Raw genomic sequence first — 24,383 nt, 5'->3', positions numbered from 1 at the left:
AATAATAATGTAATGAATATATAAGTTTTAAAAAAACGAATGATCTGTGAGGACAGTCGACCTCTAAACATCTCAGCCCTGGTTCGTGTAGCCGGCAGAAATCTCTCACGTAGGTGTCGTAGGTGTCGTAGGACGACCCAACCTTGGGCGATCAGAAGTGGTGCCAGTTTGTTGTAGACGACCTCGCAAGTCATACACAGTACGACGGCTGCATCCCATTGCTCTTGCGACGTCAATAACTGATCTTCCCGCTTGCAACATGCCAACGGCACGTTCACGTTGCACATTTGACAATCGTGGCATTTCAAGTACAGTTAGAACTGTGGTTTAAAAGTGTTTTTTCAATTCTTGAGGCCAATGCAAACACGTGCATATGAAGAAAACTTCGATGCGAAGATCACGTGATCGACTGCATGTGCAAAACCTGATTTGGCACTAACGTCATTTGCACGACGAATGGATGGGTTTGAGTGGGTTTTGCTAACGTTTTCTAGAGTCGAAAGATAGGGATCCCATTTCGGATATATCCGGATAAGTCCAAAACTATGTACTCAAGACATGTGAGACTTTTTGTAATATGTATATGACGCTAAGCTGTATTTTCAATCACTACTGTACATCCTTATCACTACTGCATTGTAAATTGACTTGTCAGCCCATTAATTATTGTATAAGACATTTATAACCTTCATTGGTAATCCCCCTTGGCCGTGTCTGCCATCACATCAACTGGTCAAGGAAGTGCTATTGTTTTTCTGTCTGCCCATTGATGAGTCTTCGCCTGTCCATTGTTGTCAAAAACTGTATATATACTTAGTATGCTCACATCTAGAGAGAGAAGGAGTACGAGTTCGATATTTGGACTGTCTGTTGGGACGACCACGAGCAGGAGAATGCCGCTCGTTGGAAACGCCCTGTGGTTGAGCAGGTACTCCGCTCACCTCACTCATGTCTTGTGTATTTGTTTGTCATGTAACTAAAGACGTTTGAACTCAACTATGCCTTCGTCTTCATCAACGCACACTTCATCTTAATTATGAGCTAATTCCTCAGTTGACGCCACATCACGCGTTGACAGCTGGAACAATGCCGATGAGACGTAAAACCCAACTCAGCAATAACTTCATAGGATTGTATACTTGTCAATAATTTAGCTGCTTTCTTTAACATGCAATATATCTAAAATGTTAAAATTATTAATTTGTACTGTACACACCATGTTTTGCCATGTACAATAGCCTACACTTCTGTTAATAAACAATTGAGTGAATATTTACAAAATTGTAAAAGTCTTGTAAACTTCATCATCACAAAAATGTATATGCTTGTAACCTCAAATTTACAAGACATTTACCAGCTTGAAAATGTATACTGACTGATGGGACTGAATGCTGTTGTGTCAGTTTCTTATAAGCCACTAGGCTGACCCTTGACCCTGTTAGAGATAAACCTCTGACGTAATGCTGTTCTCGACCATTCACCACGCGGAACCATGACGTGAGTAATAGGAGAGATTTGACAACAAGGTGCAAGCAACTTTCAGTCGTACTTATATCAAATTAATACCATGATAACATCTTTGACTGGCATTTTAGAAGCTGTGAAGTACGAAATTGACAAACCTTATGGATAACAACTTCTTTATTACGAGAGTGCGAAATTTCTATAAAAGAACCTGTTTCGAAACGTCGCACTCGTACATAATAAAGAAGTTGTTCTCCATAATGTTTGCCACCTTTATACGATATTGCTCGTTAGTTCTTAATATAGCCACCAGAGAGCCCTTGCCTAGTTAGTGCGTGATTCGTTTCACACTAATACCTACAGTCTCAAGCTACTACCACCCAAACATACCCTTCTCCCATTACCAAAGTTTCGACTTCATGACAGAGAGTCATATCTTGGGTGAGGAACAAGTAAATCACTGTATTGATGCGTGCGTGTGGACGAGACGGCCATGTCATACCGGAGATTTCCAAAAGACCGAATGTAGTGAGGATTTTCTCCTGATGAACGGTGGAATTGCCAAACGAATCCTTGGCTTTATAACATCAGACAGCCTGTTGCAGTTAGGCACTGCACAAAATGTCCATTGTGGAAACTGAAATACAGGGACTTGGAACGTCGCCTGGACGACGTGAGACATGATCTTAGGAGTGAACAAATCAGCACCAGAGAGTCTGCAGAGGCTGCATCTCACCAACTTCATGTTGGATGATTTTGTATACGAAATAAAATGGACGAAATATTATTACAGGATATTTATATAGCGCACATATCCACGCACTACTGCATGCTCAAGGCAGTACTTGTCTCATGTTGTTTGTGCTCTCTCCGGATTATAGCCTTGTGAAAACACTGACATTAGTTCCTTGTCTTGTTTTAATCCCCTGTTAATTAGTACCAGGTCAAATGGACAAGACGTCGAACTTTTTTCTCAACTGAACAGTGACGTTTCACTCTTTGTTTACCATTGTCCCAGCCCCAGTATATACACATCAAGTGTCCCAGCCCCAGTATATACACATCAAGTGTCCCAGCCTCAGTATATACACATCAAGTGTCTTAAGCAACAGACGCGTATTTCCGTCCCTTTTCAGTTGTTATTTTGTCTTGTAAGAGTCAATATACACACGCTGCACCACACCCTTCCACTTATGTTTGGTTCTCAGAACTTGTACCTTCTGGTACAGGCGTTGACGAATCAGTCGTTGGCGAAAACGGGGATGTGGGCGAAGCACGCCCACTGGTTGGTTGATGCTTGGTAAGGACACATTTACACCTGATGCTATCTTTTGGGAAGCCATTACTAGAAAAAAGAATCTTACATTTCCAAGTCAAGCAGTCGATGAAAGTAAAAAAACAGTGAATTTAGGGACCGTTCATAATTTATGGCTAGGGGGGTGATTATGATTTTGATTACCCCCTCACACACACACACACACACACACAAACACACAACTTCCCATAATTCTAAGCATAACCGGGGGGAGGGGGGGGGTACGTGTGTACAAAATTGATGATCCACCCTAGCTCCCCAGAACAAAATGGGGTGATTCCCTTAAAATCATCATCAGCCCCCACACACACACACACACATACATACACACACCTAAGCCATAAATTACGGTCTTTTATAAAGAATGTGCAGATGTACAGGCGTTGACCAATCAGACGGCTTGCTTCGACCACACCCCCGTTTTGTGCGGATATATCACCATCCATTTGTGTCCAGATCGTTTAGCTAGAGTCAAAATCTGGTTTCAATCGACTTGCAGAAATAACAATAAAGAATTGGTAGGTGTCATGGGTGGTGCTCGATTGGCCAATCATCCATCATTATGTTTCCATTAAATTTTGATCGATTGATCGATTAGATGCGATGGTAGCGTAGCGATAGGAAAAGCAGGCGGGTGGGGTGCACCGAAGTGTCCGGCCTCGTCATTATGTATTGTACTGTGAAGCATTTCGAGTCGGGGGTCATCTCAATTTTATTATGTATTTTAAATAAAAAAAATAATCCTCGCAGAGACACGAGGACCTGTGCCTCTAATGCCATTTGACAAATGATGTGCCCTGGGTTGTCTCCCTTTGAGTTTTGTTTCCTCACGTAGTTCACAACTTTAACACTTGTCAGTTCTGGTTAACTTATATTAAGTGTTCTACCTATTTCTTCGGTTCTTCTAATGATTCATCAGCCATGTCACATTTCAATCCCTTAATTACTTATACACATTTCTCAAGATTCAGTATCTTCTCTCGCCGTTTTAACAATACTTGCATGGGAACTTTCTAACTCACCCAACTCTCTTCTGCACTGAGCTAAAACCTCTTTGAAAGTTTTTGTTTCATTTTCCTTACTTCTATCTCAATTGCTTATGTCATCAAAGTTTTCAAGTTCAGGTCTAAGTTTATTTCCATAACTTCCATTCGCTTTGTAAGGGACACAACAACGCCCCTCATTTCGTTAGCGAGTTCAGATACCGTACCGAGTATTGCTCTGTCAGTGTTTTGCTGAGCGCTGTCGGACTATCTAGCAACTTGAAACGGTTGATTTTCCGGCGCTTCATTCACAAAAGACGTGCCACGTCCGGCGCAAGCCATGCACAGCTGCAGCTGCTAGATTGGGATTAACAGCTGCACATTGTTTACTTCTTATACCCTGTATTAACATATTCTCTTATACCCTGTATTAACAGATTCTCTTATACCCTGTATTAACAGATTCCCTTATACCCTGTATTAACAGATTCTCTTATACCCTGTATTAACAGATTCTCTTATACCCTGTATTAACAGATTCCCTTATACCCTGTATTAACAGATTCTCTTATACCCTGTATTAATAGATTCTCTTATACCCTGTATTAACAGATTCTCTTATACCCTGTATTAATAGATTCTCTTATACCCTGTATTAATAGATTCTCTTATACCCTGTATTAACAGATTCTCTTATACCCTGTATTAATAGATTATCTTATACTCTGTATTAATGGATTCTCTTATACCATGTATTAACAGATTCTCTTATACCCTGTATTAACAGATTCTCTTATACCCTGTATTAATAGATTCTCTTATACCCTGTATTAATATATTCTCTTATACCCTGTATTAACAGATTCTCTTATACCCTGTATTAATAGATTCTCTTATACCCTGTATTAATAGATTCTCTTATACCCTGTATTAATAGATTCTCTTATACCATGTATTGATAGATTCTCTTATACCCTGTATTAACAGATTCTCTTATACCCTGTATTAATAGATTCTCTTATACCCTGTATTAAGAGATTCTCTTATACCCTGTATTAATAGATTCTCTTATACCCTGTATTAATAGATTCTCTTATACCCTGTATTAACAGATTCTCTTATACCCTGTATTAACAGATTCTCTTATACACTGTATTAACAGATTCTCTTATACCCTGTATTAACAGATTCTCTTATACCCTGTATTAATAGATTCTTTTATACCCTGTATTAATAGATTCTCTTATACCCTGTATTAATAGATTCTCTTATACCCTGTATTAACAGATTCTCTTATACCCTGTATTAATAGATTCTCTTATACCCTGTATTAATAGATTCTCTTATACCCTGTATTAATAGATTCTTTTATACCCTGTATTAATAGATTCTCTTATACCCTGTATTAATAGATTCTCTTATACCCTGTATTAATAGATTCTCTTATACCCTGTATTAATAGATTCTCTTATACCCTGTATTAACAGATTCTCTTATACCCTGTATTAACAGATTCTTTTATATCCTGTATTAACAGATTCTCTTATACACTGTATTAACAGATTCTCTTATACCCTGTATTAATAGATTCTCTTATACCCTGTATTAATAGATTCTCTTATACCCTGTATTAACAGATTCTCTTATACCCTGTATTAATAGATTCTCTTATACCCTGTATTAAGAGATTCTCTTATACCCTGTATTAACAGATTCTCTTATACCCTGTATTAATAGATTCTCTTATACCCTGTATTAACAGATTCTCTTATACCCTGTATTAACAGATTCTCCTATACCCTGTTTTAACAGATTCTCTTATACCCTGTATTAATAGATTCTCTTATACCCTGTATTAATAGATTCTTTTATACCCTGTATTAATAGATTCTCTTATACCCTGTATTAATAGATTCTCTTATACCCTGTATTAACAGATTCTCTTATACCCTGTATTAATAGATTCTCTTATACCCTGTATTAATAGATTCTCTTATACCCTGTATTAATAGATTCTCTTATACCCTGTATTAATAGATTCTTTTATACCCTGTATTAATAGATTCTCTTATACCCTGTATTAATAGATTCTCTTATACCCTGTATTAATAGATTCTCTTATACCCTGTATTAATAGATTCTCTTATACCCTGTATTAATAGATTCTCTTATACCCTGTATTAACAGATTCTTTTATATCCTGTATTAACAGATTCTCTTATACCCTGTATTAACAGATTCTCTTATACCCTGTATTAATAGATTCTCTTATACCCTGTATTAATAGATTCTCTTATACCCTGTATTAATAGATTCTCTTATACCCTGTATTAACAGATTCTCTTATACCCTGTATTAATATATTAATAGATTCTCTTATACCCTGTATTAATAGATTCTTTGTCTCTGTTCCCGTACAAGCTTCGCTTACGTGCTCCGTACTCAGCTATTGATTCAGTCATTGTTTGGTGGGCATTCTAGAAGTTGGTGACTCAAAAATGAAACGTACAACTTTATGGACGACAACTTCTTGCAATAAATAAGAAGTTGTCAACCATAAAGTTGTATGTTTCATATTTGATTCAGCCATCTCCAAGCACACTGGTTGGCATTACCGACTCCACGAACGATGAGTCAGTATTCATTATGAATGTCTACGGCAGACAAATACTACAGTCTCTAGGGACGGCAGACAAATACTACAGTCTCTAGGGACGGCAGACAAATACTACAGTCTCTAGGGACGGCAGACAAATACTACAGTCTCTAGGGACGGCAGACAAATACTACAGTCTCTAGGGACGGCAGACAAATACTACAGTCTCTAGGGACGGCAGACAAACACTACAGTCTCTAGGGACGGCAGACAAACACTACAGTCTCTAGGGACGGCAGACAAACACTACAGTCTCTAGGGACGGCAGACAAACACTACAGTCTCTAGGGACGGCAGACAAACACTACAGTCTCTAGGGACGGCAGACAAACACTACAGTCTCTAGGGACGGCAGACAAACACTACAGTCTCTAGGGACGGCAGACAAACACTACAGTCTCTAGGGACGGCAGACAAACACTACAGTCTCTAGGGACGGCAGACAAATACTACAGTCTCTAGGGACGGCAGACAAATACTACAGTCTCTAGGGACGGCAGACAAATACTACAGTCTCTAGGGACGGCAGACAAATACTACAGTCTCTAGGGACGGCAGACAAACACTACAGTCTCTAGGGACGGCAGAAACACTACAGTCTCTAGGACGGGCAAACACTACAGTCTCTAGGGACGGCAGACAAACACTACAGTCTCTAGGGACGGCAGACAAACACTACAGTCTCTAGGGACGGCAGACAAACACTACAGTCTCTAGGGACGGCAGACAAATACTACAGTCTCTAGGGTGTAGGTCGAGGTTACCCGTACCAAAAGTTTCTTTATGTGCTCACCTAAGTTGCCATATGAAACAATTGTCTTCAGAGCTCGCGTGCTTGCCGTCGTTTCACCAGGGAAAGTAACTAGAATAGGTCTTCATCAACCGCTTGTCGAAAGAGGCGATTCCCGGGATCAGGTGGTCAGGCTTGCTGACATGGTTGTCACACGTAATCGCATGCCATTTAATAGATCGATGCTCATGCTGTTGATCACTAGACTTCCTTTGGCCCGACTCTATTATTTACAGGCCGAAGCCACATAACTGCATTATTGCTCAGTGCGGTGTTAAGCAAATAAATAATCAATCAAAAACCCATCGGGTTTGGGAGGAAAGATGTTCCATGAACTTATTTCTCTCATTTTCACTGGCCTTACTCTGATCTGAGCGAATCTATTGTATTTGGTGAGTTCTGACAATGCAGGACGAAATTCTATCTTAGATATCTCACCAACTGTTGTGGTGTTGAGATCATCAATGCTAAAGAGAAACATATATTTCAACAGGCCATTATATGTTGGATAGAGTATTCTTGACTTGCTGAATCACTGAATGTATGACTACAATCAAGGTGAGATGCCATATCGTATAAAACAGATGTAATAGGATGTTGGCATATTATGTACAAGCGTGTTTGCGCACCAGTTTAATTTAGAGTCAACCACAGTTCCAAGAAATCTGTTTATTATACAGACTGGCCTGAGACCGACTCATTTGTCTTGATTATAGAGCAATCCGGATTAGACAACCTTTGTCCGTTACCGTAGACACTGACCTTTTCATCTCTAATTTGTTTTTGCTACCCCAACAGAGGTGACGGAGATGTTTATTCAACAAACTGTTATTTCAGTCAGCTACGTCCGGATTACAAAGCATTGTTCTCACAGCAAATTGATTGTCCGGGCTGCTATTTTAGTCCGTAATTCGTAATTGAGAGAGCCTGGATTGTAAAGCAAGCTTTAATGATAGATTAGGAACCATTTTGCCGGGATTCAGAGAGTAGCCCGGATTATGGAAAAATACGGTTTACAAAGAGTCCGGATTTGACAGATTCCACTAGTACTTGTATACTAGAAGTCTATTTCAACCACTGCATTGTCACTGACAAAAGGATCAATAGTCTCTTTTTTTGTTTTAAAGTAAAAATTTATTGCTTTTGTTTTGATGACGTTTAGCAGTAATGGCCTAAAGACAAATCTATGATACAGTGAATTGCACAATAAAGCGAAAGCGAAAGATGTATTGTAAATAGAAGGCTCAAGGATGGCTTCAACTCTTTGAGGAAGGGGCACAGTTCATTTTCACATTTTCAACCGTTTTCACTAGAGTTTCAATGGTCATTAGTAAACTTTTAGGACAAAAGGGGGAATGCAAGCCGCATTCCCCCTCCCTCTCTAGATCCGCCGATGAGACTGATAATGGTCAGACTGCCGAGCAAATAAAATATGAGCAGTGCAAAGAGGCAATATTCTAGGGCAGAATATTCAAACATGATATGTATAGTTTGTTTTAAGAACAAAAGTTCATCTCCCTCCACCCGGCTGATGCTGCCGATCAAGACATGGGCGATTCCACCTTGTTCACTTCCATCATGCATCTTACACTTAGTCCAACAGGAATTGTTTTCCTTAACTCTGCCCGACGCCGAGGACTCCGAGGAGACCTGCTTGTTTCCCGCCATTAATCTTTATTATTTAGTGCCTGACCAACCATCGATAATGGTGCCTCACATTCTGTTGATCTTGCACATGTCAATTCCTTCACATTTTGATACCCAAACACACGCTCTGCCGTTGTTCAGCTAAATCATTCAACACTTACTTGGTGAAGATGTGCCTTTTTTTCACACCGCATGATTATAACACTGGGCGCTTTTCATATTTTAGTTACTGATCCAAGAAACTGAGGTCCTGGCTCTACTTCTAGGTCAACTGGGACATTTTAAGGGTCCACACTTATATATCACATATGCTGTGTGCTCCTCACTAACGGCTGGTAACCATCACGGTGTGTTCCAGGTGGAGGAGATTATCATGCGAGATCCCGCGAGAGTCCACGAGATCCCGCGAGATCCCACCGGATGGGACGCCAGGTGGAGGAGATGATCATGCAGAATGAACGATGCCGACAAAGGTGACATTGCAAACATGGTGTCATGGCGCGACAAATGGTGCATTAACATCGCCGTTCGTATCCGTTTCAAAGTGTCCTACTGTCCTGAAATTGATTTAACTATACCTTTAGCTCCTTCTTCAAAAATAAAATAGATTCAGTAACGCGGAAGTACCACGCCATGCACGTATAACATGGAGTTTACAACATCTCACATTGAGTGTCCATTACTCTGCAAGCTGGCTACATCAGTTTGTAGACCAGGGTGGCAAGGAAACTACTCCTGCGGCAGTGGCGGAACACCTTGACCACTTACCCAGCAAAGTGCGAAGTTCTGAGACGACTGAAGTGCGAAGCTAATGTATCCTGGCGGAGGCCGTGCTGCGAACTGCGGTGTTCGTGGGAGGTGCTTTGTGGTTCTGAGGCCAGTGTTTGGTCCTACAGTCACAATCCCTTTTCACTTAGTGTTCACTGTTTGGGTTAGGGCATGCAGCAGTGCGGAATACCTCGAGTGATAAGTACTGTAAGTAAGGTTCCGATGGAGCTCTCCAGATTCTGGTATCACCGCTGGAGTTATCGCAGCAAGTATGGGCTTCACATATTGTACCCATGTGGGAATCGAACCCTGGTCTTCGGCGTGATATATGCATGCAGAGTATATATATATATATATATATATATATATATATATATATATATATATACATATAGATATAGATATATACGGCATGCATGCATAGTGTGTATATTTATGCTATATATGCAGCATGTATGCATGCAGAGTGTATATATATGCAGTATGTATGCATGCAGAGTATTTATTTATGGGGCATGTATGTATGCAGAGTGTGTATATATATATATATCCATGCAGGGTGTATATATATGCAGTATGTATGCAAGCAGAGTATTTATACATGAGGCATGTATGTATGCAGATTGTATATATATATATATATATGGTATATATGCAGCATGTATGCATGCAGGGTGTATATATATGCAATATGTATGCATGGAGAGTATATATATGCCGCATGCAAGCAGTGTATACTTATGCTATATATGCAGTATGTATGCATGCAGAGTGTGTGTATGTATGTATATGCAGCATGTATGCATGCAGAGTGTGTGTGTGTGTGTGTATATATATATATATATATATATATATATATATATATGTTGGCGTACTTCTCATTGGTCCTTAGTTTTGCTCTGGATGCCACTTCGATATCATTGAACTGAAACATGAAACACCCTTGTAAGAGACGTCAAACATTAAACATGTTATACAGTGAGCACGGGTCTATATACAACTGTGTATATATCACTTGTCTGTTTCTGCTATTCTCAGATATATCAAACATTAACAGGAGCAAATCCCTAAACACAGCTGGTCCATATTAAAGCGGGTAACATTCCCTTACGTGTCCCCCGCCATCATATTGCTGGAATATTGTTACAAGCGGCGTTAAACCATACTTACTCACTCACAAACACTGCTGTGTCCTGTAACTGAAATGGCTGACCATTGATGTAACCAAGTCGACGTATGGAGTTTACAATCTATCTACTGATTCCTGATGTACCCAGTCGCTATACATTTATGGTGTAGTTTCATTAGCAATCCTAGGTGGTTCAACAATTGGTTGTCAATCAATTAACATCGATTCAAAGGATGTTCTCTATTACAGGACTATTAATAAACGTACCTGTAATATTTCATATCTATATCCACTTGAATCCAGGTATAGAATAGTTTATGTTTTTTATGAACAATCTTGTATTTCAGTGTATTTAGACCATCTTCTTCCAGACGTTTCTCCGCCGTCTCAAGCATGGCAAGCCTGTAGTAAATGAATGTTATACTGAAGGAAAGTGAGATAGAACACGGCAACGCTTGAGTCTCAATAGTGACTCAAAGTCAGAGGTAAACAATGCACAAATAGTTGCTATTCACCCAGCGTCAGCAAAGATCATTCATCCTGTAGTCGGGATTAAGTAATTGTCTGGGATGAACAATGATAAATAGTCGGGATTTACGTCATTCTTTAGGATGAACAATGATAAAAGGTTGGGATTTATGTCATTGTCTGGGATGAACAATAATAAATGGTTGGGATTATGTCATTATCTGGGATGAACAATAATAAATAGTGGGGTTTTGTCATTGTCTGGGATGAACCATGATAAATAGTTGGGATTTATGTCATTGTATGGGATGAACAATAATAAATAGTTGGGATTTGTCATTGTTTAGGATGAACAATGGTAAATAGTCGGGATTTATGTCATTATCTGGGATGAACAATAATAAATAGTGGGGTTTTGTCATTGTCTAGGATGAACAATGATAAATAGTTGGGTTTTATGTCATTGTATGGGATGAACAATAATAAATAGTCGGGATTAAATCATTGTTGGGATAATCAATAATGAATAGTCGGCATAAACTCATTGTTTGGGATAATCAATAATTAATAGTCGGAATAAAGTCATTTTCTTGGATGAACAATAACAAATAGTCGGAATTTAAGTCATTTTCTAGGATCAACTTGCTTCTTGTTTGAAGGAGTAACACGAAGCATTATCATCGTTTCATATTTCAGTGTGGATTGTACTTACCGAGTGGCGCTTACAGGGTTCCCTATATCCACCGTGTGTTTGTACCTACCGAGTGGCGCTTACAGGGTTCCCTATATCCTCCGTGTGGTTGTACTTACCGAGAGGCGCTTATAGGGTTCCCTATATCCTCCGTGTGTTTGTACTTACCGAGAGGCGCTTATAGGGTTCCCTATATCCTCCGTGTGTTTGTACTTACCGAGTGGCGCTTATAGGGTTCCCTATATCCACCGTGTGTTTGTACTTAGAGGGTTCCCTATATCCTCCGTGTGGTTGTACTTACCGAGTGGCGCTTACAGGGTTCCCTTTATCCTCCGTGTGTTTGTACTTAGAGGGTTCCCTATATCCACCGTGTGTTTGTACTTACCGAGTGGCGCTTACAGGGTTCCCTATATCCACTGTGTGTTTGTACTTACAGGGTTCCCTATATCCTACGTGTGTTTGTACTTAGAGGGTTCCCTATATCCACCGTGTGTTTGTACTTACCGAGTGGCGCTTACAGGGTTCCCTATATCCTCCGTGTGGTTGTACATACCGAGCGGCGCTTACAGGGTTCCCTATATCCTCCGTGTGTTTGTACTTACCGAGTGGCGCTTATAGGGTTCCCTATATCCTCCGTGTGTTTGTACTTACAGGGTTCCCTATATCCAAAGTGTGTTTGTACTTAGAGGGTTCCCTATATATCCTCCGTGTGTTTGCAATTACCGTTTGGCACTTACAGGGTTCCCTATATCCTCCGTGTGTTTGTACTTACCGTTTGGCACTTACAGGGTTCCCTATATCCTCCGTGTGGTTGTACTTACCGAGTGGCGCTTACAGGGTTCCCTATATCCTACGTGTGTTTGTACTTAGAGAGTTCCCTATATCCACTGCGTGTTTGTACTTACAAGGTTCCCTATATCCTCCGTGTGTTTGTACTTACCGTTTCGCGCTTACAGGGTTCCCTATATCCTCCGTGTGGTTGTACTTACCGAGTGGCGCTTACAGGGTTCCCTATACCCTCCGTGTGTTTGTACTTAGTGGGTTCCCTATATCCACTGTGTGTTTGTACTTACAGGGTTCCCTATATCCTCCGTGTGTTTGTACTTACCGTTTGGCGCTTACAGGGCTCCCTATATCCTCATTGTGGTTGTACTTACCGAGTGGCGCTTACAGGGTTCCCTATACCCTCCGTGTGTTTGTACTTAGTGGGTTCCCTATATCCACTGTGTGTTTGTACTTACAGGGTTCCCTATATCCTCCGTGTGGTTGTACTTACCGTTTGGCACTTACAGGGTTCCCTATATCCTCCATGTGGTTGTACTTACCGAGTGGCGCTTACAGGGTTCCCTATACCCTCCGTGTGTTTGTACTTAGTGGGTTCCCTATATCCACTGTGTGTTTGTACTTACAGGGTTCCCTATATCCTCCGTGTGTTTGTACATACCGAGTGGCGCTTACAGGGTTCCCTACATCCTCCGTGTGTTTGTACTTACCGAGAGGCGCTTACAGGGTTCCCTACATCCTCCGTGTGTTTGTACTTACCGAGTGGCGCTTACAGGGTTCCCTATATCCTCCGTGTGTTTGTACTTACCGTTTGGCGCTTACAGGGTTCCCTATATCCTCCATGTGTTTGTACTTACCGTTTGGCGCTTACAGGGTTCCCTACATCCTCCGTGTGTTTGTACTTACCGAGGGGCGCTTACAGGGTTCCCTATATCCTCCGTGTGTTTGTACTTAGAGGGTTCCCTATATCCACTGTGTGTTTGTACTTACAGGGTTCCCTATATCCTCCGTGTGTTTGTACTTACCGAGTGGCGCTTACAGGGTTCCCTATATCCTCCGTGTGGTTGTACATACCGAGTGGCGCTTACAGGGTTCCCTATATCCTCCGCGTGGTTGTACTTACCGTTTGGCGCTTACAGGGTTCCCTATATCCTCCGTGTGGTTGTACTAACCGAGTGGCGCTTACAGGGTTCCCTATATCCTACGTGTGTTTGTACTTAGAACGTTCTCTATATCCACCGTGTGTTTGTACTTACCGAGTGGCGCTTACAGGGTTCCCTATATCCTCCGTGTGGTTGTACTTACCGTTTGGCACTTACAGGGTTCCCTATATCCTCCATGTGGTTGTACTTACCGAGTGGCGCTTACAGGGTTCCCTATACCCTCCGTGTGTTTGTACTTAGTGGGTTCCCTATATCCACTGTGTGTTTGTACTTACAGGGTTCCCTATATCCTCCGTGTGTTTGTACTTACCGAGTGGCGCTTACAGGGTTCCCTACATCCTCCGTGTGTTTGTACTTTCTACCGAGAGGCGCTTACAGGGTTCCCTACATCCTCCGTGTGTTTGTACTTACCGAGTGGCGCTTACAGGGTTCCCTATATCCTCTGTGTGTTTGTACTTACCGTTTGGCGCTTACAGGGTTCCCTATATCCTCCATGTGTTTGTACTTCTACCGTTTGGCGCTTACAGGGTTCCCTACATCCTCCGTGTGTTTGTACTTACCGAGAGGGCGCTTACAGGGTTCCCTATATCCTCCGTGTGTTTGTACTTAGAGGGTTCCCTATATCCACTGTGTGTTTGTACTTACAGGGTTCCCTATATCCTCCGTGTGTTTGTACTTACCGAGTGGCGCTTACAGGGTTCCCTATATCCTCCGTGTGGTTGTACATACCGAGTGGCGCTTACAGGGTTCCCTGTATCCTCCGCGTGGTTGTACTTACCGTTTGGCGCTTACAGGGTTCCCTATATCCTCCGTGTGGTTGTACTTACCGAGTGGCGCTTACAGGGTTCCCTATATCCTCCGTGTGTTTGTACTTAGAGAGTTCCCTATATCCACTGTGTGTTTGTACTTACAAGGTTCCCTATATCCTCCGTGTGTTTGTACTTACCGTTTGGCGCTTACAGGGTTCCCTATATCCTCCGTGTGGTTGTACTTACCGAGTGGCGCTTACAGGGTTCCCTATACCCTCCGTGTGTTTGTACTTAGTGGGTTCCCTATATCCACTGTGTGTTTGTACTTACAGGGTTCCCTATATCCTCCATGTGTGTTTGTGTACTTACCGTTCGGCGCTTACAGGGTTCCCTATATCCTCCGTGTGTTTGTACTTACCAAGTGGCGCTTTACAGGGTTCCCTATACCCTCCGTGTGTTTGTACTTAGAAGGTTCCCCTATATCCTCCGTGTGGTTGTACTAACCGTTTGGCACTTACAGGGTTCCCTATATCCTCCATGTGGTTGTACTTACCGAGTGGCGCTTACAGGGTTCCCTATACCCTCCGTGTGTTTGTACTTAGAGAGTTCTCTATATCCACTGTGTGTTTGTACAAGGTTCCCTATATCCTCCGTGTGTTTGTACTTACCGAGTGGCGCTTACAGGGTTCCCTATATCCTCCGTGTGGTTGTACTTACTGTTTGGCGCTTACAGGGTTCCCTATATCCTCCGTGTGTTTGTACTTACCGAGTGGCGCTTACAGGGTTCCCTATATCCTCCGTGTGTTTGTACTTACCGAGAGGTGCTTACAGGGTTCCCTATATCCACCGTGTGTTTGTACTTACTTACAGGCGCTTACAGGGTCCCTATATCCTCCGTGTGTTTGTACTTACCGTTTGGCGCTTACAGGGTTCCCTATATCCTCCGTGTGGTTTGTACTTTACCGAGTGGCGCTTACAGGGTTCCCTATACCCTCCGTGTGTTTGTACTTAGTGGGTTCCCTATATCCACTGTGTGTTTGTACTTACAGGGTTCCCTATATCCTCCGTGTGTTTGTACTTACCGTTTGGCGCTTACAGGGTTCCCTATATCCTCCGTGTGGTTGTACTTACCGAGTGGCGCTTACAGGGTTCCCTATACCCTCCGTGTGTTTGTACTTAGTGGGTTCCCTATATCCACCGTGTGTTTGTACTTACCGAGTGGCGCTTACAGGGTTCCCTATATCCTCCGTGTGTTTGTACTTACCGTTTGGCGCTTACAGGGTTCCCTATATCCTCCATGTGGTTGTACTTACCGAGTGGCGCTTACAGGGTTCCCTATACCCTCCGTGTGTTTGTACTTAGAGTGGCGCTACAGGGTTCCCTATATCCACTGTGTGTTTGTACTTACAGGGTTCCCTATATCCTCCGTGTGTTTGTACTTACCGAGTTTGGCGCTTACAGGGTTCCCTATATCCTCCGTGTGTGTTGTACTTACCGAGTGGCGCTTACAGGGTTCCCTATATCCTCCGTGTGTTTGTACTTACAGGGTTCCTATATCCTCCGTTTGGCTCACCGAGTGGCGCTTACAGGGTTCCCTATATCCTCCGTGTGTTTGTACTTACCGAGTGGCGCTTACAGGGTTCCCCTATATCCTCCGTGTGTTTGTTTGTACCGTTTGGCGCTTACAGGGTTCCCTATATCCTCCGTGTGTTTGTACTTACCGTTTGGCGCTTACAGGGTTCCCTATATCCTCCGTGTGTTTGTGTATTTACCGTTTGGCGCTTACAGGGTTCCTATATCCTCCGTGTGTTTGTACTTACAGAGTGGCGCCCAGGGTTCCCTATATCCTCCGTGTGTGTACTTACCGAGAGGCGCTTACAGGGTTCCCTATATCCTCCGTGTGTTTGTACTTACCGAGTGGCGCTTACAGGGTTCCCTATATCCTCCGTGTGTTTGTACTTACCGAGTGGCGCTTACAGGGTTCCCTATATCCTCCATGTGTTTGTACTTACCGTTTGGCGCTTACAGGGTTCCCTATATCCTCCGTGTGTTTGTACTTACCGTTTGGCGCTTACAGGGTTCCCTATATCCTCCGTGTGTTTGTACTTACCGAGGGGCGCTTACAGGGTTCCCTATATCCTCCGTGTGTTTGTACTTAGAGGGTTCCCTATATCCACTGTGTGTTTGTACTTACAGGGTTCCCTATATCCTCCGTGTGTTTGTACTTACCGAGTGGCGCTTACAGGGTTCCCTATATCCTCCGTGTGGTTGTACATACCGAGTGGCGCTTACAGGGTTCCCTATATCCTCCGCGTGTTTGTACTTACCGTTTGGCGCTTACAGGGTTCCCTATATCCTCCGTGTGGTTGTACTTAACCGAGTGGCGCTTACAGGGTTCCCTATATCCTCCGTGTGTTTGTACTTAGAACGTTCCCTATATCCACCGTGTGTTTGTACTTTCACTGAGTGGCGCTTACAGGGTTCCCTATATCCTCCGTGTGGTTGTACTTACCGTTTGGCACTTACAGGGTTCCCTATATCCTCCATGTGGTTGTACTTACCGAGTGGCGCTTACAGGGTTCCCTATACCCTCCGTGTGTTTGTACTTAGTGGGTTCCCTATATCCACTGTGTGTTTGTACTTTACAGGGTTCCCTATATCCTCCGTGTGTTTGTACTTACCGAGTGGCGCTTACAGGGTTCCCTACATCCTCCGTGTGTTTGTACTTACCGAGAGGCGCTTACAGGGTTCCCTATATCCTCCGTGTGTTTGTACTTACCGAGTGGCGCTTACAGGGTTCCCTATATCCTCTGTGTGTTTGTACTTACCGTTTGGCGCTTACAGGGTTCCCTATATCCTCCATGTGTTTGTACTTTACCGTTTGGCGCTTACAGGGTTCCCTACATCCTCCGTGTGTTTGTACTTACCGAGGGGCGCTTACAGGGTTCCCTATATCCTCCGTGTGTTTGTACTTAGAGGGCTTCCCTATATCCACCGTGTTTGTTTGTACTTACAGGGTTCCCTATATCCTCCGTGTGTTTGTACTTACCGAGTGGCGCTTACAGGGTTCCCTATATCCTCCGTGTGTTTGTACATACCGAGTGGCGCTTACAGGGTTCCCTATATCCTCCGTGTGGTTGTACTTACCGTTTGGCGCTTACAGGGTTCCCTATATCCTCCGTGTGGTTGTACTTACCGAGAGTGGCGCTTACAGGGTTCCCTATATCCCTCCGTGTGTTTGTACTTAGAGGGTTCCCTATATCCACTGTGTGTTTGTACTCACACAGGTTCCCTATATCCTCCGTGTGTTTGTACTTACCGTTTGGCGCTTACAGGGTTCCCTATATCCTCCGTGTGTTGTTGTACTTACCGAGTGGCGCTTACAGGGTTCCCTATATATCCTCCGTGTGTTTGTACTTAGAACGTTCCCTATATCCACCGTGTGTTTGTACTTACCGAGTGGCGCTTACAGGGTTCCCTATATCCTCCGTGTGGTTGTACTTACCGTTTGGCACTTACAGGGTTCCCTATATCCTCCATGTGGTTGTACTTACCGAGTGGCGCTTACAGGGTTCCCTATACCCTCCGTGTGTTTGTACTTAGTGGGTTCCCTATATCCACTGTGTGTTTGTACTTACAGGGTTCCCTATATCCTCCGTGTGTTTGTACTTACCGAGTGGCGCTTACAGGGTTCCCTACATCCTCCGTGTGTTTGTACTTACCGAGAGGCGCTTACAGGGTTCCCTATATCCTCCGTGTGTTTGTACTTACCGAGTGGCGCTTACAGGGTTCCCTATATCCTCTGTGTGTTTGTACTTACACCGTTTGGCGCTTACAGGGTTCCCTATATCCTCCATGTGTTTGTACTTACCGTTTGGCGCTTACAGGGTTCCCTACATCCTCCGTGTGTTTGTACTTACCGAGGGGCGCTTACAGGGTTCCCTATATCCTCCCTCCGTGTGTTTGTACTTAGAGGGTTCCCTATATCCACTGTGTGTTTGTACTTACAGGGTTCCCTATATCCTCCGTGTGTTTGTACTTACCGAGTGGCGCTTACAGGGTTCCCTATATCCTCCGTGTGGTTGTACATACCGAGTGGCGCTTACAGGGTTCCCTATATCCTCCGTGTGGTTGTACTTACCGTTTGGCGCTTACAGGGTTCCCTATATCCTCCGTGTGGTTGTACTTACCGAGTGGCGCTTACAGGGTTCCCTATATCCTACGTGTGTTTGTACTTAGAGAGTTCCCTATATCCACTGTGTGTTTGTACTTACAAGGTTCCCTATATCCTCCGTGTGTTTGTACTTACCGTTTGGCGCTTACAGGGTTCCCTATATCCTCCGTGTGGTTGTACTTACCGAGTGGCGCTTACAGGGTTCCCTATACCCTCCGTGTGTTTGTACTTAGTGGGTTCCCTATATCCACTGTGTGTTTGTACTTACAGGGTTCCCTATATCCTCCGTGTGTTTGTACTTACCGTTTGGCGCTTACAGGGTTCCCTATATCCTCCGTGTGTTTGTACTTACCGAGTGGCGCTTACAGGGTTCCCTATACCCTCCGTGTGTTTGTACTTAGAACGTTCCCTATATCCACTGTGTGTTTGTACTTACCGAGTGGCGCTTACAGGGTTCCCTATATCCTCCGTGTGGTTGTACTAACCGTTTGGCACTTACAGGGTTCCCTATTTCCTCCATGTGGTTGTACTTACCGAGTGGCGCTTACAGGGTTCCCTATACCCTCCGTGTGTTTGTACTTAGAGAGTTCTCTATATCCACTGTGTGTTTGTACTTACAAGGTTCCCTATATCCTCCGTGTGTTTGTACTTACCGTTTGGCGCTTACAGGGTTCCCTATATCCTCCGTGTGGTTGTACTTACCGTTTGGCGCTTACAGGGTTCCCTATATCCTCCGTGTGGTTGTACTTACCGAGTGGCGCTTACAGGGTTCCCTATATCCTACGTGTGTTTGTACTTAGAGAGTTCCCTATATCCACTGTGTGTTTGTACTTACAAGGTTCCCTATATCCTCCGTGTGTTTGTACTTACCGTTTGGCGCTTACAGGGTTCCCTATATCCTCCGTGTGGTTGTACTTACCGAGTGGCGCTTACAGGGTTCCCTATATCCTCCGTGTGTTGTGTACTTAGTGGGTTCCCTATATCCACTGTGTGTTTGTACTTACAGGGTTCCCTATATGTCACTTTTACAGGGTTCCTTTACAGGGTTCCCTATATCCTCCGTGTGTTTGTACTTACCGTTTGGCGCTTACAGGGTTCCCTATATCCTCCGTGTGTTTGTACTTACCGAGTGGCGCTTACAGGGTTCCCTATACCCTCCGTGTGTTTGTACTTAGAACGTTCCCTATATCCACCGTGTGTTTGTACTTACCGAGTGGCGCTTACAGGGTTCCCTATATCCTCCGTGTGGTTGTACTTACGGTTTGGCACTTACAGGGTTCCCTATTTCCTCCATGTGGTTGTACTACTAACCGTGGCGGTTATGTGGTTGTACTTACCGAGTGGCGCTTACAGGGTTCCCTATACCCTCCGTGTGTTTGTACTTAGTGGGTTCCCTATATCCACTGTGTGTTTGTACTTACAGGGCTCCCTATATCCTCCGTGTGTTTGTACTTACCGAGAGGCGCTTACAGGGTTCCCTATATCCTCCGTGTGTTTGTACTTACCGAGTGGCGCTTACAGGGTTCCCTATATCCTCTGTGTGTTTGTACTTACCGTTTGGCGCTTACATGGTTCCCTATATCCTCCATGTGTTTGTACTTACCGTTTGGCGCTTACAGGGTTCCCTACATCCTCCGTGTGTTTGTACTTACCGAGGGCGCTTACAGGGTTCCCTATATCCTCCGTGTGTTTGTACTTACCGAGCGGCGCTTACAGGGTTCCCTATATCCTCCGTGTGTTTGTACTTAGAGGGTTCCCTATATCCTCCGTGTGTTTGTACTTACAGGGTTCCCTATATCCTCCGTGTGTTTGTACTTACCGAGTGGCGCTTACAGGGTTCCCTATATCCTCCGTGTGTTTGTACTTACCGAGTGGCGCTTACAGGGTTCCCTATATCCTCCGTGTGTTTGTACTTACCGAGTGGCGCTTACAGGGTTCCCTATATCCTCCGTGTGTTTGTACTTACCGTGTTGGCGCTTACAGGGTTCCCTATATCCTCCGTGTGGTTGTCCTTACCGAGTGGCGCTTACAGGATTCCCTATATCCTCCGTGTGTTTGTACTTAGAGGGTTCCCTATATCCACTGTGTGTTTGTACTTACAGGGTTCCCTATATCCTCCGTGTGTTTGTACTTACCGTTTGGCGCTTAAAGGGTTCCCTATATCCTCCGTGTGGTTGTACTTACCGAGTGGCGCTTACAGGGTTCCCTATACCCTCCGTGTGTTTGTACTTAGTGGGTTCCCTATATCCACTGTGTGTTTGTACTTACAGGGTTCCCTATATCCTCCGTGTGTTTGTACTTACCGTTTGGCGCTTACAGGGTTCCCTATACCCTCCGTGTGTTTGTACTTAGTGGGTCCCCTATATCCACTGTGTGTTTGTACTTACAGGGTTCCCTATATCCTCCGTGTGTTTGTATTTACCGAGTGGCGCTTACAGGATTTCCTACATCCTCCGTGTGTTTGTACTTACCGAGAGGCGCTTACAGGGTTCCCTATATCCTCCGTGTGTTTGTACTTACCGAGTGGCGCTTACAGGGTTCCCTTTATCCTCCGTGTGTTTGTACTCACCGTTTGGCGCTTACAGGGTTCCCAATAGCCTCCATGTGTTTGTACTTACCGAGTGGCGCTTACAGGGTTCCCTACATCCTCCGTGTGTTTGTACTTACTACGAGGGGCGCTTACAGGGTTCCCTATATCCTCCGTGTGTTTTGTACTTACCGAGTGGCGCTTACAGGGTTCCTTACATCCTCCGTGTGTTTGTACTTAGAGCGTTCCCCTATATCCACCGTGTGTTTGTACTTACCGAGTGGCGCTTACAGGGTTCCCTATATCCTCCGTGTGTTTGTACTTACCGTTTGGCGCTTACAGGGTTCCCTATACCCTCCATGTGGTTGTACTTACCGAGTGGTGCTTACAGGGTTCCCTATACCCTCCGTGTGTTTGTACTTACAGGGTTCCCTATATCCTCCGTGTGTTTGTACTTACCAAGTGGCGCTTACAGGGTTCCCTATATCCTCCGTGTGTTTGTACTTACCGAGTGGCGCTTACAGGGTTCCCTATATCCTCCGTGTGTTTGTACTTACCGAGTGGCGCTTACAGGGTTCCCTATATCCTCCGTGTGTTTTTGTACTTACCGAGGGGCGCTTACAGGGTTCCCTATATCCTCCGTGTGTTTGTACTTACCGAGCGGCGCTTACAGGGTTCCCTACATCCTCCGTGTGTTTGTACTTACCGAGCGGCGCTTACAGGGTTCCCTATATCCTCCGTGTGGTTGTACTTACCGTTTGGCACTTACAGGGTTCCCTATATCCTCCATGTGGTTGTACTTACCGAGTGGCGCTTACAGGGTTCCCTATACCCTCCGTGTGTTTGTACTTAGTGGGTTCCCTATATCCACTGTGTGTTTGTACTCCACCGTGTGTTTGTTCCCTATATCCTCCGTGTGTTTGTACTTACCGAGTGGCGCTTACAGGGTTCCCTATATCCTCCGTGTGTTTGTACTTTACCGAGTGGCGCTTACAGGGTTCCCCCTATATCCTCCGTGTGTTTGTACTTACCGAGTGGCGCTTACAGGGTTCCCTATATCCTCCGTGTGTTTGTACTTACCGTTTGGCGCTTACAGGGTTCCCTATATCCTCCGTGTGTTTGTACTTACCGTTTGGCGCTTACAGGGTTCCCTATATCCTCCGTGTGTTTGTACTTAGAGGGTTCCCTATATCCACTGTGTGTTTGTACTTACAGGGTTCCCTATATCCTCCGTGTGTTTGTACTTAGAGAGTTCCCTATATCCACCGTGTGTTTGTACTTACCGAGTGGCGCTTACAGGGTTCCTCTATATCCTCCGTGTGGTTGTACATACCGAGTGGCGCTTACAGGGTTCCCTATATCCTCCGTGTGTTTGTACTTACCGAGTGGCGCTTACAGGGTTCCCTATATCCTCCGTGTGTTTGTACTTACCGAGTGGCGCTTACAGGGTTCCCCTATATCCTCCGTGTGTTTGTACTTTTACCGAGTGGCGCTTACAGGGTTCCCTTTATCCTCCGTGTGTTTGTACTCACCGTGTTGGCGCTTACAGGGTTCCCCTATATCCTCCATGTGTTTGTACTTACCGTTTGGCGCTTACAGGGTTCCCTACATCCTCCGTGTGTTTGTACTTACCGAGGGGCGCTTACAGGGTTCCCTATATCCTCCGTGTGTTTGTACTTTTCTACCGAGTGGCGCTTACAGGGTTCCCTACATCCTCCGTGTGTGTTTGTACTTAGAGGGTTCCCTATATCCACCGTGTGTTTGTACTTACCGAGTGGCGCTTACAGGGTTCCCTATATCCTCCGTGTGTTTGTACTTTACCGTTTGGCGCTTACAGGGTTCCCTATATCCTCCATGTGGTTGTACTTACCGAGTGGTGCTTTACAGGGTTCCCTATACCCTCCGTGTGTTTGTACTTACAGGGTTCCCTATATCCTCCGTGTGTTTGTACTTACCAAGTGGCGCTTACAGGGTTCCCTACATCCTCCGTGTGTTTGTACTTACCGAGAGTGGCGCTTACAGGGTTCCCTATATCCTCCGTGTGTTTGTACTTACCGAGTGGCGCTTACAGGGTTCCCTATATCCTCCGTGTGTTGTTTGTACTTACCGAGTGGCGCTTACAGGGTTCCCTATATCCTCTCTGTGTTTGTACTTACCGTTTGGCGGCGCTTACAGGGTTCCCTATATCCTCCGTGTGTTTGTACTTTACCGAGAGGCGCTTTACAGGGTTCCCTATATCCTCCGTGTGGTTGTACTTACCGAGAGGCTCTTACAGGCTTCCCTATATCCCACGTGTGTTTTACTTAGAGGAGTTCCCTATATCCACTGTGTGTTTTGCACTTAGGGGTTCCCTATATCCTCCGTGTGTTTGTACTTACGGTTTAGGGTTCCCTATATCCTCCGTGTGTTTGTACTTACCGAGTGGCGCTTACAGGGTTCCCTCTATATCCCTCCGTGTGTTTGTACTTAGTGGGTTCCCTATATCCACTGTTTGTACAGTGTGTTTGTACTTACAGGGTTCCCTATATCCTCCGTGTGTTTGTACTTACCGTTTGGCGCTTACAGGGTTCCCTATACCCTCCGTGTGTTTGTACTTAGTGGGTCCCCTATATCCACCGTGTGTTTGTACTTACCGAGTGGCGCTTACAGGGTTCCCTATATCCTCCGTGTGGTTGTACTTACCGTTTGGCACTTACAGGGTTCCCTATATCCTCCATGTGGTTGTACTTACCGAGTGGCGCTTACATGGTTCCCTATACCCTCCGTGTGTTTGTACTTAGTGGGTTCCCTATATCCACTGTGTGTTTGTACTTACAGGGTTCCTATATCCTCCGTGTGTTTGTACTTACCACTGAGTGGAGCTTGCTACAGGGTTCCCTACATCCTCCGTGTGTTTGTACTTACTGAGAGGCGCTTACAGGGTTCCCTACATCCTCCGTGTGTTTGTACTTTCACCGAGTGGCGCTTACAGGGTTCCCTATATCCTCTGTGTGTTTGTACTTACTGTTTGGCGCTTACAGGGTTCCCTATATCCTCCATGTGTTTGTACTCACTGTTTGGCGCTTACAGGGTTCCC

General features: G+C 44.3%; 1 protein-coding gene across 1 annotated transcript in view; it reads right to left on the bottom strand.

The window, feature by feature from the left end:
* Positions 1-10,165: 10,165 nt before the first annotated feature.
* Positions 10,166-24,383, bottom strand: part of LOC124269138 (beta-1,4-galactosyltransferase 4-like) — an 87,847-nt gene continuing 73,629 nt past the window's right edge. Inside the window, exons 7-8 of the mRNA XM_046704158.1 lie at positions 11,020-11,154; positions 10,166-10,548 (exon numbers count right to left, since the gene is read on the bottom strand). Of these exons, the coding sequence (XP_046560114.1) occupies positions 10,512-10,548; positions 11,020-11,154 (172 nt within the window). The 3' untranslated portion in view covers positions 10,166-10,511. The remainder of the gene's footprint in view (positions 10,549-11,019; positions 11,155-24,383) is intronic.

Source organism: Haliotis rubra, unplaced genomic scaffold (genome assembly GCF_003918875.1).
Source record: "Haliotis rubra isolate DU_JTF1 unplaced genomic scaffold, ASM391887v1 Scf1422, whole genome shotgun sequence".
NCBI classification, from domain to species: Eukaryota; Metazoa; Mollusca; class Gastropoda; order Lepetellida; family Haliotidae; genus Haliotis; species Haliotis rubra.
Note: the sequence above shows the minus strand (reverse complement) of the source record. Positions and strands in the feature narration are given on the sequence as shown.